Here is an 18,378-nt window from a genome sequence, read left to right as displayed (position 1 = left end):
TGTAGTGAGATAATGTGCTTCAGAAGCCACTGCCAAATTTATTGAGCCTGAGAAGATAATGTTTGAGACTTTGTTCCTCCCTGCTTGAGCAGGTAAAACATAGTGGTAGTGTTGTCTGTTCTCACCAGAACTGGGGAATTTTGGATTCCGGGGAGAGTTGCTTGTAGGCCTAGAAACGCAGCTTTTAGTTCCAGCAGGTTAATGTGCATCAGCGCTTCCTGAGAGTTCCAGTGACCTTGAATTTCCAGGTCCTGTAAGTGCGCTCCCCATCCCTGCAAGGATGCGTCCGTTGTCATTATGAAGCTGGGAGATTGAGGCTCGAAAAGTAGTCCTGTTGAAAGGTTTGTTCTTACCCCCACCATGACAGAGCTTCTCTTATTTGTGGAGTGACCAAAAACGAGATTCTCAAATGATCCCTAAGACTGTACCCATTGCCGATCGATTTGCTCTTGAAGTGGTCGCATGTGCAGGCGACAATTTGGAATTAGAGGAATGCAAGATGAAAGCATCCCCATGAGAGATTTGCACATTCTCACTGAAACATACTCTTTTATTTTGATGTGAGACGCGAACTTCAGGATTTGTTTGAATGCGTTCCTCTGATGGGTATGCCTTTGCCTCTCTTATGTTCAGCACTGCTCCCAGAAACTGCAGAGTTTGAGATGGTACCAGTGAGGATTTTTCCTCATTGACCCTTAGACCTAGGGTTTTGAATAGCCGACGACAAGCCGTTAATGAGCTTTGAGCTGAGTGATAAGTAGGACCTTTTACTAGCCAGTAGTCTAGATATGGATAGACCTGGTGTCCCCGTTGTCTCAGAAACGCTGCCACTAGAGCCATACATTTTGTGAACACCCTCGGGGCTGACCGGAGACCAAAGGGCAACACCTTGAACTGTTTGTGGTACCCCGCCACCTCAAACCTTAGGTACCTTCGATGTCTGATGTTAATAGGGACGTGAAAGTATGCATCTAAGAGATCTAATGATGTCATAAAGTCTTCCCTGTTTAACATTAGGAGAATTTCTTGTAGAGATAGCATTCTGAAGAGCTGTTTTTTATGCATTTGCTCAAACCCCTTAAATCCATTACTTGCCTCCATTTGGTACTGTGTTTTTTCTTTATTAGGAAAAAATGGGAATAGAAACCTTTTCCTCAATGTTGATGAGGGACCTCCTCTGTTGCTCCCTTAAAAAGAAGATCTGTAATCTCCCTCTTTAGCAATGTCAGATGATGATGATTCTTGGGGATGGGAGGCCGACTCCTTTTTTTTTTTTAATGAACTCTAAAGTGTGTCCCTGATGAATGATCTCTAGAACCCATTTGTCCGATGCTATTGCTAACCATTGTTGGTGATATTGAGAGAGGTAGTGGGCTTGATGAGGTTTGCGTCGTACCGAGGTGCTCTGAAAGTGTCACTGTCGTCTACCATTATCCTGTGACTTTCCTCGTGCTGTAGGTCTTCTTCTGGCCGACTGTTATTGATATGGTACATTATGTGATCGGTATTGCTGCTGATTTGCATATTGGCAATACCCTTGCTGCTGGCAGGGTCGATATCTATAGGATTGAAAGGACTGCCTTTGCTCGTATTGTCCTCATCCCCCTCTGCCTCGAAAGGATTGATATCTCTGCTGTTGCGGTGTTCCCAGAGAGCGTGCTTTGTCCGTGTCAGCTTTGATCCCTTGAAGCGTATTATCTATGTGCTTCCAAAAAAGATTCTCGCCATCTACGGGCATATCAACAATCTTGGTTTGTATTTCCGGACTGTCTGCGAGGAGCGATTGCCCCTGCCATCTGCCTGAAAGCCACCGCAGATATGTCCATGGCTATATATATGATCTCTGAGGCTGCCCTAACTCCTTCTTGTAAGATTTGCAGTCTCTCTTCCTTTTTATCGACTGGTAGATGGTCTAAAAAGGGTACTAAATCTGACCACATTTGTTGGTCGTAACGACCTAATATGGCTAGAGTATTTGAAACTTTGATGAACGTGGCCGCCATTACAGCAAAGCGTTTCCATGTACCTTCCTTATAAGAAGGAGCCCAGCTTGCAGCCAATAGATTGCATGACCACTGATTTCGGTCTCGGGTGGCTAATTAAACATGCTGGAGATGATTCCGGAGCCTTCCATTCTTTCTTCATTCTCAGTACTGCTACTGGAACTGAAGCAGGGCTCTTCATAATCTTAATCCCTTTTTCCCATATGTGGTTCACTATTGGGATGGCTTGGATCGATTTTCTAGCGGAATCCTTAAAATCATAAAGGAAACAGTCCGCCTGTTTATCGGGAAGAGGTAAGTCGAACCTCTAAGTTGCTCGCTCCAGTAGTTTATGAAACCCTCTTATGTCTTCCGGCGGCGAGTTTGCTGGGGAAGGTGAGGGAGAAGGCTAAGAAGGCACAACATAGTCATCCCATTCATCGCCCACAGGCACCTCATCAGGAGTCGGCTCTCCCTCTCTGGCTGGTCCTCCACATCACTTTCTATATAGTCATCTCTGCTGGCTTTCACTGTTGGGAGGTAGTGTTTTCTGCATAGCCTGTGGTGGCTGTGAAGCTTCACAAGAAGGTGCCACCTCCTGCTTACTCTGAGTGGTATGTGCTGGAGCATTAGCTTCTGGGAATCGTTTGTAATAGTCGGCTCTCATGTGTCTTAGGTCCGAAATCAATTAAATTGGTATTGAAATGGTATCTTCCTGTGGCGGCGGAATATTATCCTCTTCCTCCTCAAAATCATAGCTCTCCTGAAAGGATTCATATCTCTGATTTTGGAGGTGGGCGATCCTCAAAAGAGAACTCAGTCTCCAAATACTCTGATTTTTCTTGATCTTCTTCCTCATTGTCTGTATCTTGGCATTTCACTTTGAGTTGTGATGGACTATAAGCAGGTCCAAACGGACTTTCCTCCTCAGATTCCTGCAATTCTAATAAATGATAGGGTGGAATTGGTGAAATTTGACTCCAAGCTGCCAACTTAGATGACCTACTTCCTGATTCCGTTGTCATGGGAATCTTTTTTGCCTCTGTCGATGAGATCGTCAACGATGTCTTCCTTTTTATCGTTATAGTCGTCTACGAGTGTTTCGTCGTTGGCGATTTGAAAACCGCCGTCGACGGAGTTTGTTTCGCCGACGATGGTGTCTTTGTCATTGATGACGTTGTCGTCGATGTAGTCATCGAAGTGGCCGTCGACGTGGTAAGCGGTGTGATCCCAGCTGTCCACGATGCTGTAGTCGTCAGCGTTGATATTACTCTCAGCGAGGGACTGTCTGTCGACGATCTTGCTGTTTTCGTCAACATTGTAGCCGTCGGGGGGTTCGTTAACGAGTTCTTTTTTTCCACAGATGTTTTTTGTGGAATATGAGTCACTGAGGAAGATGAAGCAGGCTTCCTAAGAGATGTGCTGACAGAGGGCAAAGAGGCTGGTAAAATGTACTTAGTCTTAGAGACTTTAGGCTTCTTGGTCTCAGATTTAGTGGAAGCAGACTCCAGCTTTCTTTTGCGTTCCTCCTCAATATCTTACCCAGAGTCTGATCTGGATTTTTTCTTCTGTGCAACAGAAGTAAAAGTGCCTCTCTGTCTTTTAAAGTTTTCGCAGATAAAGTCATGCAGTGCTTACAGTCGTTTGGAACATGCCTAGGATGTAAGCAGTAGAGACATTCCTTGTGGTGGTCTTCAGAAAACAATCTAGCCTTCCCACAGGATCTGCAGGTTCTAAATAATCTCTTTTTAGTTCCCTCAGACATTTTCCTCCAATCTGAAGAAAAGACAATACCTCTTCCTAAAGAGAGTTCTGAAGTGGAAACAAGCAGTGTCAAAAGTTTACCTGTAGAGAGAAAACTGAGCAGAGCTCAGGGAGACTCCTTCTCACAGGACATGCGGTAGAAATCTGAGGTTGGGTGGCTCTGCAGGAGATTGTGGTCCAAGGGGCTGGCGTCTCACTGGCTGTCAATTGGACCTTATAAAGAGGACGACAGGTAACACAATTGAGTCCCCTTTACATGGGGTTTACCTTAATTTTTCTTCTAACACTACTATATTTACAATTACCGTGAGACTCCCACCATGATGATGGGGAAGATTCAAGCATGTGAATCTATGAAAGATTCAATGCCGGAGAACACACGTTCATAGAACAAAATCAGTGCCGGTATGGCATTGGATCGGGGTGTAGGAGATATTTGGTACATTACATTCTGTGGAATAACAGTTGCAATCTCTTTTTAAAAATATATTTTTATTTGATTTTCCAGACAGTGCATCAATAACATAAGAAAACACCACACAGACAGTTGGAATCTTGAGGAGAAGTGCTAAGTGAGAGTGAGCTTGGAGGGTCATACCATGCAACAGTTCTTCTCTGATCAAATAAAGACTTACCTCAGCTCACGACTGGAGCGTCTTCATAATACACAGCCTTACCGACACCATGCAACAACTTAGCCCCACAGCCAGAATAGATAGATATAGGACCACATTGTGAGTTAAGGGCTACTTTCTATTCCCTCTGTTAACATATGTTTACACGGGGATCTAAATTACAAGTTGTTTGATAATTTGTACATGCTTACAGTTTTCCCCATATAAATTCCGGAGGTCAAACCTGCTGAAATTTATCAAGGGAAAAAGCCTGAGAAAAATGCAAAGCCTATGGAATTCTGTGTATTTTAAAAAACAATTCTGCATATTATGCCTCGTTTTCTTGTTGAAAACTCTGAAAATGAGGTTTTTACCACACGTGGTAAATATCGCACCATGGGGTAATGGTATGTGGTAAATACCCCAACCTATTCTGACAAACTTGTAATGAGGGCCTGAGCAAAAGATCAGCGAGCCGCAAAGATCATAGTCACAACTTTGAGTGAAGCTAGCTGAATGGTTTTGATTTACTGCTCAATCTTGATGCATGTATGTGTAAATTGTGGAGGATTGGACGTAGAACCCTGCCCTATTCCTGGGACATCTGATCCTTCCGAGTGGCAGTCAAAGTGAAAGAGACTGGCTCAGGTTCAGCAAGTCAGAACATCAAACACGTTGAGCCCAGTCCTGGGCTATAAGTATGAGCTATGCTCGTTTTGTCTTGACCTTGCTATGGATCTTTGGCCTCCTGTTTTTGTTCCAGTCAATGGCATTTGTTCTGCCTCCAGTGGGACTCTGGAATCAATGCCCTAGAAAACCTTGAAGAGGAAACTACAAGGTGCATTCTCGGAAGTAGCAAACAGGTCTATCACAAGTATGCCCCTTTGGGCAAAAAGGCCCTTTGTCACCATCAGATGCATATGACACTCATGGACAGCAAGATGACACTGGCTGAGTTAATCCACTTTGAGGTTTTAAGAGACCACCAGGAGTTTGACCATAAAGATCATTTTGAGACAAGCCAATGACAGGCCTGAAAGCCTCCAGATAGAGCGCATGAGACCACGCACCACCCTGCTTGTTGTAATACCACAGTGTTCATGTTACAAAGAAACACAAATGGAGATTTGCATTTCTTTGTTAAAAGAATAAAATAAAGCAGAGCATTGTGCTGCCTTTTGCTAATTTGCATTAGGAAGGCATTCCATGGGTGGCGTATTTGCGCTCCCGGGCATCCACCCATGGATTTTGATGCAAACCTGTTTTACAAAGAGGTGTAGACACAGGTTTGCACCAAGATAGTGCACCTTCCTGAGTCAGGCGTAACAGGGAGAAATATCTTCATTTCTATTCGCTATATCCTCTTTAAGTGTGCGCTGCATTTAGTAGCATGCGAACAAACAGGAAAAAGCCTCCAAGGATATTTCTGTGCAGGAAATTACCCCTTCCTGCACAAAAACTATCCCGACTATAACGCAGGCACTCTTGCACTGTGGCGAAAAGAAGCCTGCGTTGGTGCTAGGCAGCCCAAAGTGCACCAGCACAGGGAGAGCAGAACTGCACCATTTCTTTGAAAATGTGGAGCAGTTCTGCTATCTCCTTTTCATGCAACGTGGTGTGTGAAATGTTGATATGCATATGACCCTGGGTTTTGCAGGGCCAGGGAGTAAACTACCCACTGTTTTATGATATTACATCCACATTAACCCCAGAATCTTTTAAAAGGAGGAAGGCCTTACTTACATCACCCAGTCACTCACAGGTCTAGTGGAAAGAGCCAATGAGAATGGCTGAAATATTTCCTGGCAAGAGGGTCATAACTGGTGACGTCTGCTGGTGGAATCCTAAGAAATTGCGTAGTTCTGGCTTTCTTTGGAACCGGCCCAGGAGAGACGTTTAATTCCAAATCTGTCCAACGCAGAAAATGGGCTGCAAGGCAGGGGAAGGAGAAGGCCACCCATTGAAATGATAGCACACACAATGGTGCCCACATTAAATGTTAAAACGGCAGCAACTTTTGAAGCGTTGTTTACCACACCAACATGCTGTAACAGGAATTACCACCTGTACTGAAGGAGGCAGAGCTTTATTTGACTTACTTTATCCAGCACGTTTATTCCCAAGGCTATATTTTCGAACTAGGAACAACTATTTTTAGTTTGTGCTTTCAAAATATTTTTATTTTCCATGTACACAAGAGGCTAGCCTTCACGTGATTGTAATAAAGCTTTCTTTATTAAACTTTGATTTACAAAAAATACAATTATACGTTCATAGCTGTAGACGCTGGAACGGCAAAGCCATACTTTCTGCACAAAGTTATTTCTTTGATGCTAGCTTGATAGAGTATGGAAAAGCAAAATGGTCTGTCATATTTGCGTCACACTAGTAAACAGGTACATTTGGGCAGCAGGCTGTGAAAACGTGCTGTGAAGTCACGTTTGAAGCAATGCGGATAGAGATGTGGAAACTGTGTGGCAAACCAGACCTGAAACATTTTGTTGCAATATGACTTGGTGATCCTTGTGGCACATAACATTTCTTCATACTGGCACTGTGCAGCTCAAGAAACATATTTAAGGTAGGAACCGCAAAATAAGCACTTTAGAACTTCAGTAAATTCGAGGTACTCTCTTAGTTCAAAAATATATATTTATTTGTAGTCACAAGTTTCTTTCGTCATTTTCCTAACACGTTTTAATGTATTACAATGCCCTAGAAAAACTGGACATGAAATGCCCGTCTTACCACCATATTATGCTTTTAAAAAAGTAGTTCACAATATTCTTTTGCTTCACCCGCATCTCCGCATCCAAACCGCAATAGGAAAATAAAGTGGACACTTTAAGCCCGCAGTCTTCCCTGAAGTCTTTCCTGTGACGCTGCTCGAGAGCTTCCGCAGCTGAAACGGGAATGCCACGCCTGCTGTATTTTTTATGCTGCAGCACTAAATTACTGACAGATTTAAATCCAAGCAGGCAGGGGCAGGGCAGGAAATTAGTTTCATTCACATGGCTAGCATCATGCCATGACGCCCTTCACAACACCCCTCCCTATCAGAGGCTCTGAATGACTTGAGCGACAAATTGGAAAAACCTTTAAAATCTTATCAAAATGCAGAGGAGACCTTATATTTAATAACACTTAGTCGTGACAGGCACATGGAAACGAAATTAGGAAACTGATTGTGCTATGCCTTTGCAACGTCTGCTCTACTTCAAAATTGATTTTTTCCGGCGTGGTGGGGGAAGCGAGGTGTAGGAGGAACAGTGTACATATGAAATTTAACATTTGATCCCTTCTCTTCATAATATGTACAGTGCACGAAACAAGAAGCTAACTTTATACATCTGTTCATATTGCTGTTTGCTGGCCAGTGATGAATTTCAAACAGGCACACAAGAGGTTTTTTTTTTTTAAAAAAAAGGTTATCTATATTTCTCTGAGTTTAATGCAACATCAACGTCATACTGTATTTACACTGGGAAAATATTTATATAAAGCTAAATTCAACACAAGCCCTTTTGAAAAACATAACAATACGCCAACCTATCTATACATTCACAGAGAAAAGACTATACAGATGTTTGCCGTGTATGCGTAGAAGCAACTTATGTACATGAGAATTCATCTTCTTCTCTTTGTCTCCAAAATCCTTCCAGGTTTCATTAAGTCCTTCCTTTGTTGCCCAAATAAGGCAAATCATGGCTGTAATTGCGTAAAGTGACACTCGTCTCTTTATAAAAATAATTCCTCTTTCACATCTCACATGTGATCTGAGAGTCCTTGCAGTAGCAAATGTAGCACATGTATGGCATACATGAACAGTTCCAAATGCGAGGAGGAAAGCGTTCACGCAGGCCGACACTGCGCACTGTCCACTCCCTTTAGACCATACTCTAGTAGCAAATGCAGCCAAGGTCAACCCGCATTTACAATTTGCTTTGTATGTATTCAACATGTCCTCATGATGGCAGTTTTCTCTTCAACCACCAAGGCTGTCCCTTGCAAGATCCACCCCTTGTCCAAGTTCGTTAAAGGTGGGGCGTAAACTTACGTCACTCTTCCAGCACTCCATCATGATGGCATAAATCTGTGGGCGAAAGAAGATGAGTTACTGGGACAGATCCATTTTGTTTAACATATGCAGGAAGCTCTCTTGGAGCAAATGAAAATCATCTGGCTTGAACCTAACAACACGACTATAGAAGCATTTTTGTGCACTCAATTTCAACTCAAGTATAGAAAAAAGACTGATTTGTGAGGGTAAATTCACAATCCTGTAGCACAGAATCAACATTGACAGTATTTGACACTTACAATTGTACATTACTATAGTGGAAATCCCAAAACTATGGTGAAATGTATGCAATTGCAAATTTGTTGTAACTTATGTTTCCCTGCTGCTCAGCTAGAATGACTGTGGTGTGGAATGTTGGATGGATGGAATGTTGGATGTCTGTGAATGTGAGTTGGGTGTGGGCTGAGCAGCAGGACAGCTGCTCCTGGTGGGGTTTCCCTTGTTAACTTAAATAAAGGAACTTAACTAATCTACTATAGAAGACCAGTACTTCCTTTTGATTACAACATTTTGGCGATGTTTTGAAGAAGAATCCACGTGTGCCACCTATTGGAACTTAATGAAAAAACGGAACTTGATAGGAGAACTTGAAATGAGAAGTCCATGGATGAAAGAGAACTGAAACCTGACAGGTACATCGAATAATAACGAAAGAAACCACAAGGTAAAAGATTTTTTTTTAAAGGAAATTAGAAATACGTATGTACTGCTCTCTGGCACCCAAACCCCACCAGTGACCCTGCCAACGGTCGCCCTTTAACCCAAGCGTGCCAGATACAAGCTTAGTACATGTTTATCGGGGGCAAAGATCGGGCCTCAGTGCTAATTAATGAAGATTCAGGTTTCAGTGTGATGAATTCTTATGTGTGACGATCGGGGGCAAAGATCGGGCCTCAGTGCTAATTATTGAAAGATTCACGTTTCAGTGTGGTGAACCTTTGTGAGTGTCATTCGGGGGCAAAGATCGAGCTCCGGCGTGCATTTTTTTTAAAATATATTACTCGGGGGCAATGACCGGGCCCCGGTGAGAAGCCGTTCAGCTTTTAGTTGACTGTGAATACGGGCTCCGTTGCTGTTTGGTGCTTTGGAGGTGTCAAGTGAGGGCAGTGATAATTTGACGTTTCGGAGTTTGATAAATCTTTAAACAGTACTTGTATTATTTGGCAGCGAACGTTTTCAAAGAGCGGAGATGTCGACGGAATTTCTACGTTATTCAGTGGTTTTAACTGTTATCTTCAGTGTGTGCGTCCACAGTAACGGATTAACTGCCATAGTTTAAATGGAAAAAAAATCCTGCACGAGAGGGACAATACGTGCCAGCTTACCTCCTCATGGAGACTGTCGGCGTCACCATGACACTATCTCTTTTGTGACGACTCCTCACTCCAACCTGCGTCAGTACTCCTGTGTGGCGATTATGGGTGCATGTTCTTGCCGAGAACCACCCGGATCTACGTGGATATGCGTGCCTTCATTTTATGTGAATAACGCAGGCCCACACAGTTTATAGGTCCAGGTATTGACAACAATGTCAATTGGGAGTGTCAGAATAACAGGAATCTTGCTGCGCTGAGATCGACTGTTTGTCAGAGAGGAAAAGTGAAGTATTTTAATCGGTTTTAAACTTCTTGCCTTGCTGATGCGGGATATGTTGTTTTGAAACAGCTGAAGATGACTGTGTATATTACTGTGGGAATATCGACGGCGTGTCCGGTGGCTCAGGATGTATAAAAAAAAAAAACACAATTGAGAGGAAAATATCCTGCTTACTAGCTGAGTATCGGCAGTGTGCCCTTCAATCTGAAATGACTATAAAGTCAATAAGTGGAATAAATCTCCCGGAACCTGATCCATGACAGGGTCAGTAATTAAAAGTAAGAGTGCGATGAGGGGCATAGAGCCTAGAGCCGGGACAGTGATCCTAGGAGATAGAATCCAGCAGCCTCCAGATTGAACCTGGAACCGGGTAGCTGGCCATTGAGCCAGAATTGGAAAGGGACAGAGTGTCCTAGAATTTGAACCACGACAGAGAGCCAAGTCCCAAAATTGGAATTGGGAAGGGACACAGGTCCCAGAAAATGAACCACTGTGAATATGGTGTATGTGGTGGCTGTTAAGTGTTAAGCCACTCATTGGTTTGTGTCGTGTATGAGATGACTGTGTTATGTTAAGTCACTCATTACTACATATTTGTTGTTTGGTTGATAGTATGGGGATAAGTCACCCATTGACTTAGTGCTTGAATTTGAACCACGACAGAGAGCCATGTCCCATAATTGGAACTGGGAAGGGACATAGGTCCCAGAATATTGAAACACCTATTGTATTGGTGTTTAGGTTTTGGGTAAGTGTGAGTGGTAGATTTATTGGATGTGTGTGTTGAAGTGTTATGAGGGTGAATGTTTTCTGACCTGCGGTGCGCACGTTGTGTCCTGATATATGTATTGTTTTAAGGTTGGTTCCCCGTATGTTGCTTGTCGTACCGGTCTGGCCAACTGGTGTGATTTATGGCATGTGGGTTTTGGTGTATGATGTAGGATGGTGGTTTAATTCAGGAAGCGTTGTGATACTTTGGTCAGAATGTGATGTGGTGTGAAATCTTTAGTATAGTTTGCGTGTAAGTTGAGATGTAGTATGGCGTGAAAGAATGTTCTTTTAACTATTCACTGTGTGTGAGATGAGATGTAGTATGATGTGATATGACGTTTCTTTATTCACTGTGTGTGAGATGAGATGTAGTATGTTGTGATATGACGTTTCTTTCATGTGAGTTTGATGAGATGTGGTATGGTGTGACAGGGTATGATGTGAGATGTTTATATTGTATTGCATTATTTTCTTACTATTGGTGCATTGTATTCGATTTCGTGACTATATGTTATTTGCCATATTGTCATTGTTGTATTGTTTCATCTAATTTATTTTACAATGCACTTGTTCCCCGTAAAGAAGGGAGATATGTTGTAACTTATGTTTCCCTGCTGCTCAGCTAGAATGACTGTGGTGTGGAATGTTGGATGGATGGAATGTTGGATGTCTGTGAATGTCAGTTGGGTGTGGGCTGAGCAGCAGGACAGCTGCTCCTGGTGGGGTTTCCCTTGTTTTCATGATTTAAACTTGTAACAACTTAAATAAAGAACTTAACTAATCTACGCTAGAAGTCCAGTACTTCATTTGGAATACAACAAAATTCATTCTTAAGGGTAAATTTGTCGGCATACCTGAGTTAGTGTATTTATAAAGGTAGGTGAGTGTTCCAAAAATAATTTATTTGTGGGAATTAACATAACCTTTGCAGACATTTTACTATTCCGCAAAAGCACACCCATTTACTCTAGTTAAGGGTACGTGTAAGTGTATTGCCAGGGGTGGAATGTGGAATCAACGAATCAATATTTCATGGAAGTACAGGTGAAAGGATTACCCCAAGGGAAAATGTTTTCCATGTGGAGAACGCTAATTAACTGGGAAAATTTGAAGCGTGTATAATTTTTATACAAATATAACTTTCACTTCTTTATTTCTAATTCTCACTAATGCTTGTACTCTTGGAATTGTTAACAGGTTTAGATTTCCCAGTGTACTCCTGTAAATACTTTTAAAATCCCATTAAAAGTGAGAATTTGCTTTAAACATAAGTGTAGTCCTACTATAGCAAATTTCAAATTTTTCCTAGCTGGCTGTAAATGCTTACATTTTGCTTTGTCTTTTCAAAGTGCTTCCACCTTAGGGAACCCTGTGTCTATTGGCATATCGAAGTGTGCATGTACCTACACTACGCACAGCAGAGTGGCATGTCTCTGGAATAATAAAGAACATGGGTTCTGACAAAGTTTTATCCAGTACGCATGAGACAGAGGTCTGCCAGAGACTGCCTGACTCCATAAATTGGCGTTGTAGTGAAGGTCAACACCTTTTGCTGCCTTCTTGAGAACCTGCAGCTGCGACAAGCGGGCATTTAAGTAGTTTGGAGATACTACTTGCCGCATCCCCTATGCCTATAAACGCCCTCTGAAAATAGGAAGTGGTAAGCAAAGGGCCACGTTCTGAGTACGAGTTGACTTGAACCTTTTTCTAGTCACTACTAAGTGGCCCTCCATGTCTGTGCAATTTGAATTAATGAAACAAGATCACACATGCTTACAAATCACAATATATCATAATGAGTACATTGAGCTTCCAAATGGGAATAGCGACAACCATTGTAATATTAAGAACGATTTTTCAGGAGCAAACAATACAAATAGCATTGCTCTAGCTATGCACCTAAAAACTGCTTAATATGTGCAGTCACTGATGTGCTTCATGCAGAGACGTTTTAAGGCATGGGCAAGTGGGCACTTGCCCAGGGCCTTCACCTTCCAAGGGGCCCTGGGAGAGTGAACATTCTCTCCAGATCAGTTCCGAATATGTCTGGATGTCATATTCAATGTTGTCTGGCATTACAGGACTTGAATTAGCTAAAAATGGGTAATAAAATTCCAAGTTGTTGAAAATAGAGGTCCTCAAAATATTTCTTGTCTGTGGCCCAAACAATCTTTAAAATGACACTAGCTTCTTACAGGGTGAAACATCTTAAACGCTGTCTTTTGCTGATAGCATGCTTCTAAATACCCTCATAACACTATTTACATGCTTTCACATAGTGGTACCAATTACCTCTGTGAATCAGTCCCATCCATGGTGTTGCTGATAGCATGTTTCTAAATGCCCTCATAACACTATTTACATGCTTTCACATAGTGGTACCAAATTACCTCTGTGAATCAGTCCCATCCATTGTGTTGTGAGTTACCTATAGTGCCCACTGTAGTTCTCCCCTAAGTTAGCCTACATTTTGGTGGTAGGCCGCTTTTGCTTTGCACACACTACGAAGTAACACATTTGTTTTTGTGCCACAATATTATTTTAGAAATAGGCTGCACATGTTTTTTGTTAATTAGCTCTTCTGCTGGTGTTCAGTCTGAACATTTCATACAAGGTCGAACACCGCTGTGCCCTCTTTTTACTCTGTAGTCGGTCACTAACACATCTAACACATAGAGATAACAAAGAGACCCAGCAGCTGTTTCCTAGCATGGCATTTCTTATCATATAAGCCAAGATTTGCCATTTTGAAAATAGAGAGGAGAATTTCTTGCAGTGGAAACATCCTGGGACGAGCTCACCCAATGTGATGCAGACCAGCTAACAGCAAATGTCAAACAGCAAAAAGCCCTGCTCAAATCCCAGAAATCTGTGATATATTATTGGGCTCACATAGTGAGGTTAGAATTAGGCAAACATAATTTGCCATGGTAGAGCTTTTCATTGTGTACAGTCTACTGATAATGCTAATCACTCTGCTTAGTTGCATATGTTTCGCAATTACAGCACAGCTAGTACATGATAGAGCACAATAGCTTCAATAAATATTGTAAACTTTCCACGTTTCTCTTGGTTGTTTACTATGGACATATATGAGTGAGAGAACAAAAGGTGATGACCTGTTTCCACGGTTCCTTGAGGGGACTGGAGTTGTGTTCTGGGGTACCAACTTACACGTTACTCTGGGAAGGTTAGGAGGGCGGCCAAGGAACTGAGCCTAGTCAGGATTTGGGGGCATAGGTACTGATGTGGCATGGTGACTCGGTCCCTACATACTGATGTTCTGTGATCCCAGGCATAGTTCTGTTCCCAAACTGAATTTCTGCAACATGGTGCTACCAACATTTGGTCTGGTGCTTATTCACGGGTCTCCTGAGTAGCACTTGTGCATGTCCATAACATCCTTACACCTACCACTGGAGACGTCTGTGGTGTTGGGGGCTAATCCTCCACACTATTTAGGAAGCACATAATTCTGTTGGTTTTTAAGCTTGGAAGTGTAAAAGGAGAACCCAATTTTGTGTTGTACTTTAAGTTTCTGCTTTCTCATGGCAGTGCCAGCACCTATTGCTATTCCCGTTAATTGCAGACCTGTAGTCTGTGCACATGTAATGCATCATGGACTTACTAATGAAGGTGCAGCTTTTGACCACAAGACAAGCACAGAATTTTGACTATATGCTTACCCTATCGAATGGTTCCCACTATAGGTGACTAACACTTGGGGAACAGTCTTTGCCGCTGTCTATACCATCAGTCATGGTTCTCCGTCCATGTCAGTCTTGCCAAATACAAAAAGAACACGGGGTAGCTGCTGCCCTGGATTTGGGGATGAAAATAATGGGAAATGTTCCTGTGTTGTCCGCAATGATTCTGTCCAACATTAAAGGTGAAGAGGTCTCTCTGGCTATACGCCAGTGGCTCACATCAGTTGCACACGTCAACCATGGATGTGATCTGCCTAGGATTATTGCTGATATTTATACATCCTTAGGACGTAATAATTTGGATTCCAGACCTACTAAACCACCCCTTGGCAAACCTGGTTCAGACAAGAAAGCCAATCAGACCTGTGAGTTTGAAATACACAGATGGTGGTGCACATAAAAGTTAAAGTTCATTCACATACAAGTTCAACTCCAAGTTGTATGCAGTCCAGAACATTTTATTTTTCAGTGGAGATAGCAAAAGACAGCCAATGCTTTTCGTTCACTACATGTGAACTTCATCAGGGCAAGTAAAAATGTGCATCAGTCAAATTCAGTATTCAGTTTCCTAATTTCATTTGTTGCGAACCAGGTTCCTCAATTGAATTAGATCCTCGCATTTCCTACTGGTATGAATAATCCAGCCAGGGTTGGCTATTGTGCCTCCATCATTGACACTTTGATACGTGTCATTCACTGTTCAGCTTTCGTGGCGCACAGCCGTGCATCCTGTAAGTAGTGTTAATGAGGGCATAATAGCGGACCCTGGAAACTGAATACCACATTTGACTGATGCGCATTTTTATTTGCCCTGATGAAGTTCACGTGCAGTGAACAAAACATGTAGGCTGTCTTTTGCTATTACCAATGAAGAATAACGATGTTCTGGAGTATATACAACTTGGAGTTGGACTTGTATATGAATGAACTTTAAGGTGCACAACCATCTGTGTATTTTGGATTCCGTCTGACCCTGTGGTGGCTCCTTGGGAGCGGCAGCTGCCTTGGTTTGGTGCACGCAGTAAAATCACATCATCTGATAGATTGGGTGGCTCGCTGTTCTATTGAGAAGCTGGTGAACCGCCGCCTTTCGGACTTCTTGGAAACCAACTCCCTTCTGGGCGACTCCCAAACGGGTTTTCGCCCTGGCCAGGGGACTGACACCGCCCTGCTGGCCGTTGTGGAGAATGTTAGGAGCATGCTGGATTCGGGAGGCTCAGTGGCAGTGATCCTCCTGGATCTCAGCGCTGCTTTTGACACCGTGGACCATCAGGTGCTTCTCCAACGGCTTTCGGGGGTAGGGATTACGGGTTTGGCCCTCAAGTGGTTCGCCTCCTTTTTGGAAGGTCGCTCATTTGAGGTCTGGGAAGGCCAGGAAAAATCATCTCCATCACCTCTCCAGTGTGGTGTGCCACAGGGCTCTTCATTGAGCCCCTCCTTATTTAACGTCTATATGGCCCCCCTGGAGAGTGTGGTACTGCCGCTGGGTATTAAAATCATCAGCTACGCTGATGATACTCAGCTGGTGGTCGGCCTCTCCCAGTCGGCGCACCATCCCGACCGGCTGCACACGTGCCTTGGTAAGATCTACACGTGGATGTGCAGCTCAGCCCTAAAGTTAAATGGTTCCAAGACGGAACTGATGCTGCTCGGGAACTCTTCTCCATCTTTGTCCCCCAGCAGCTGGCCTGACTGTCTTGGACCGGTACCCCCCCCCCAAGCAGGAGATCAAGAGCCTGGGGGTATGGCTGGAGCAGGACCTGTCGTTTAAAACCCATGCCAAAAAAACTGCTGGTGTGTGCTTCGGCCTGCTCCGCTCAGCCCAGAAGATTCTGCCTTTGCTCCCGGTAGCCACTCGTAGGCTTCTCATCCAGGGACTTATCATCTCGCGACTGGATTTCAGTAATGCGCTCTTCCTGGGTGCTCCCAAGGCTACTCTGAACAAACTTCAGCAAGTGCAGAACGCGGCTGCCAGGCTCCTGACGGGTCTCCCCAGACGTCAGTCTGCCCGCCCGGCGTTGAGGGCATTGCATTGGCTCCCGGTGAGGGACAGGGTAAAATTTAAGTCACTCTGTATCGCCCATAAAGTTCTGCATGGGGTAGGTCCACCGATTCTGGAGGAATTGGTCCAGCCCTACAAGGCCCCTCGCTCCCTCCGCTCTGATCATCAGCATCTCCTCCAGGTTGGCAGAGTGAAAAAGGCAAGAACCGGTGGCAGAAGATTTTCAATAAATGTGGCCTCTCTGTGGAACTCATTGCCCCTACAGCTGCGCTCGGAAGCCAGTCTTCTTCGGTTCCGCAAACTTTTAAAAACTTTTTTGTTCGCCGTGTAATCCCCTCTTCTTTGCGGCAGCGGCATGTGCTGGCAAGCGCTGGGATGCCGATTGGTAACCAGGCGCTATATAAAACTCGGTAATAATAATAATAATAATTGTGTGTATGGCAGACCAGTAAGTTTGTTAAAAAACACATGGGTTTAATCAAAACAAGCATTGAAAGGTAAAGCTTTCTCCACCTACGCAGCCCTCTAAGAAGAGCCACAATTTTTGTGATCGTGCTAAAATGAAGGCTCCAAATAGGTATCAGATTCCAGATACACATTGTCCTCATTCCTTACAGGACTCATCTGACAAGCAGTATGAGAGAGGAGGGCGATCTGACCACAGAAAAGAAGAGTATGTGAAATTGAAAAGGTAGACACAACACTCATCTGACGTGAAGATGAAGGAGGACAAATCTCCTCAATAAAAAGCCCCATTTCAGAAAAAGAAAGTTGTGGCTATAACCGCAAAATATGCCTCAGACACCGAGAACCCTCCTCCTGAACAGGAATTGGGCAGTGACTCTCCTTAACAGTGCGGCAGAAGTCACTATAGCGCGACAGAATCTCCTGGAGTTTCTGGCAGCGAAAGCAACTAATAACTTTGTTACAACTGAAACCCCAGATATGTGTGTAGCCCTCCAGATAGGTTATATGACTTGGATTTACACATTGAGGGTGACATAGTGCAAGATTAAAAAAAATATTCTGAAAAAGTTTAACTTTGTCTTATGACATCCTTTTAGCGGAGGTCGATTGGTGCCCACGTTTTGTTCAGACATCCCCTCAGGGTGAGGATGTAATAATACCTTCATTTCCTGCTCTTGTCCCTGAGGAAGTCAGTCAAGCTTATGCAGCAGAATGGGCTCTTGCACAAACCCCAGCTTTATACCGCAATCATGTCAGCTGGGATAAGGACTCCCCTTATCAGGTCATACCCATATGGTCCAGCCCGCAAGTGCAACCACAATAGCCTATTAACGTGATGCGAAGGCACATGTTAGAGAAATACTTTCCCAATTAGAGTACCAGGGAGTAATTAAACCGTGTGTCTCTCAGATGAATAATCCCCTTTTTCCTGTTTTGAAACTGGATCATTTATATCGCATAGCCTTAGACTACAGACATTTAAACAGGCTTACACAAACTTATGCAATACAAAAATACATGTAATATGGCACTGATTATCAATACAGTCTGTACAAAATACAAATAGACCATGAATATATTCAATGTTTTTTTCAGCCAAAATCAAGCACCTGAAAGCAGCGATTGGACTGTCGTTTTGGCCCTCGGATTTAAGCTTTGCTTCACCGTTTAGCAATGGGCTATGAGAACAGTCCAGGACTGTTTGCCGCCCACATAGTGTAAATTCTACATGATATGAGTAAATACATGATATTTACTCAGACACTGGATGGGGGGGAAGATGGCGGCCGGCTAAGGAGCCTGGTCGGACGCTTCGGTGCTCCGGACTGAATTGAGAGACCACTTAAAATATTTCTTATTTGAGGTTTGTGATAACATAAAATGTACTTTTTTG

At 43.3% G+C, this 18,378-nt stretch overlaps 1 protein-coding gene across 1 annotated transcript in view; it reads right to left on the bottom strand.

The window, feature by feature from the left end:
- Positions 1-6,573: 6,573 nt before the first annotated feature.
- JAK2 (Janus kinase 2) overlaps positions 6,574-18,378 on the bottom strand; it is a 1,019,755-nt gene continuing 1,007,950 nt past the window's right edge. Inside the window, exon 25 of the mRNA XM_085635055.1 lies at positions 6,574-8,453. Coding sequence (XP_085491181.1) covers positions 8,346-8,453 — 108 coding nt within the window. The 3' untranslated portion in view covers positions 6,574-8,345. The remainder of the gene's footprint in view (positions 8,454-18,378) is intronic.

The sequence above is a fragment of the Triturus cristatus genome, chromosome 2_1, assembly GCF_964204655.1.
Source record: "Triturus cristatus chromosome 2_1, aTriCri1.1, whole genome shotgun sequence".
NCBI classification, from domain to species: domain Eukaryota; kingdom Metazoa; phylum Chordata; class Amphibia; order Caudata; family Salamandridae; genus Triturus; species Triturus cristatus.
The sequence above is the reverse complement of the archived record's forward strand: the minus strand, read 5'-3'. Positions and strand labels throughout refer to the sequence as shown.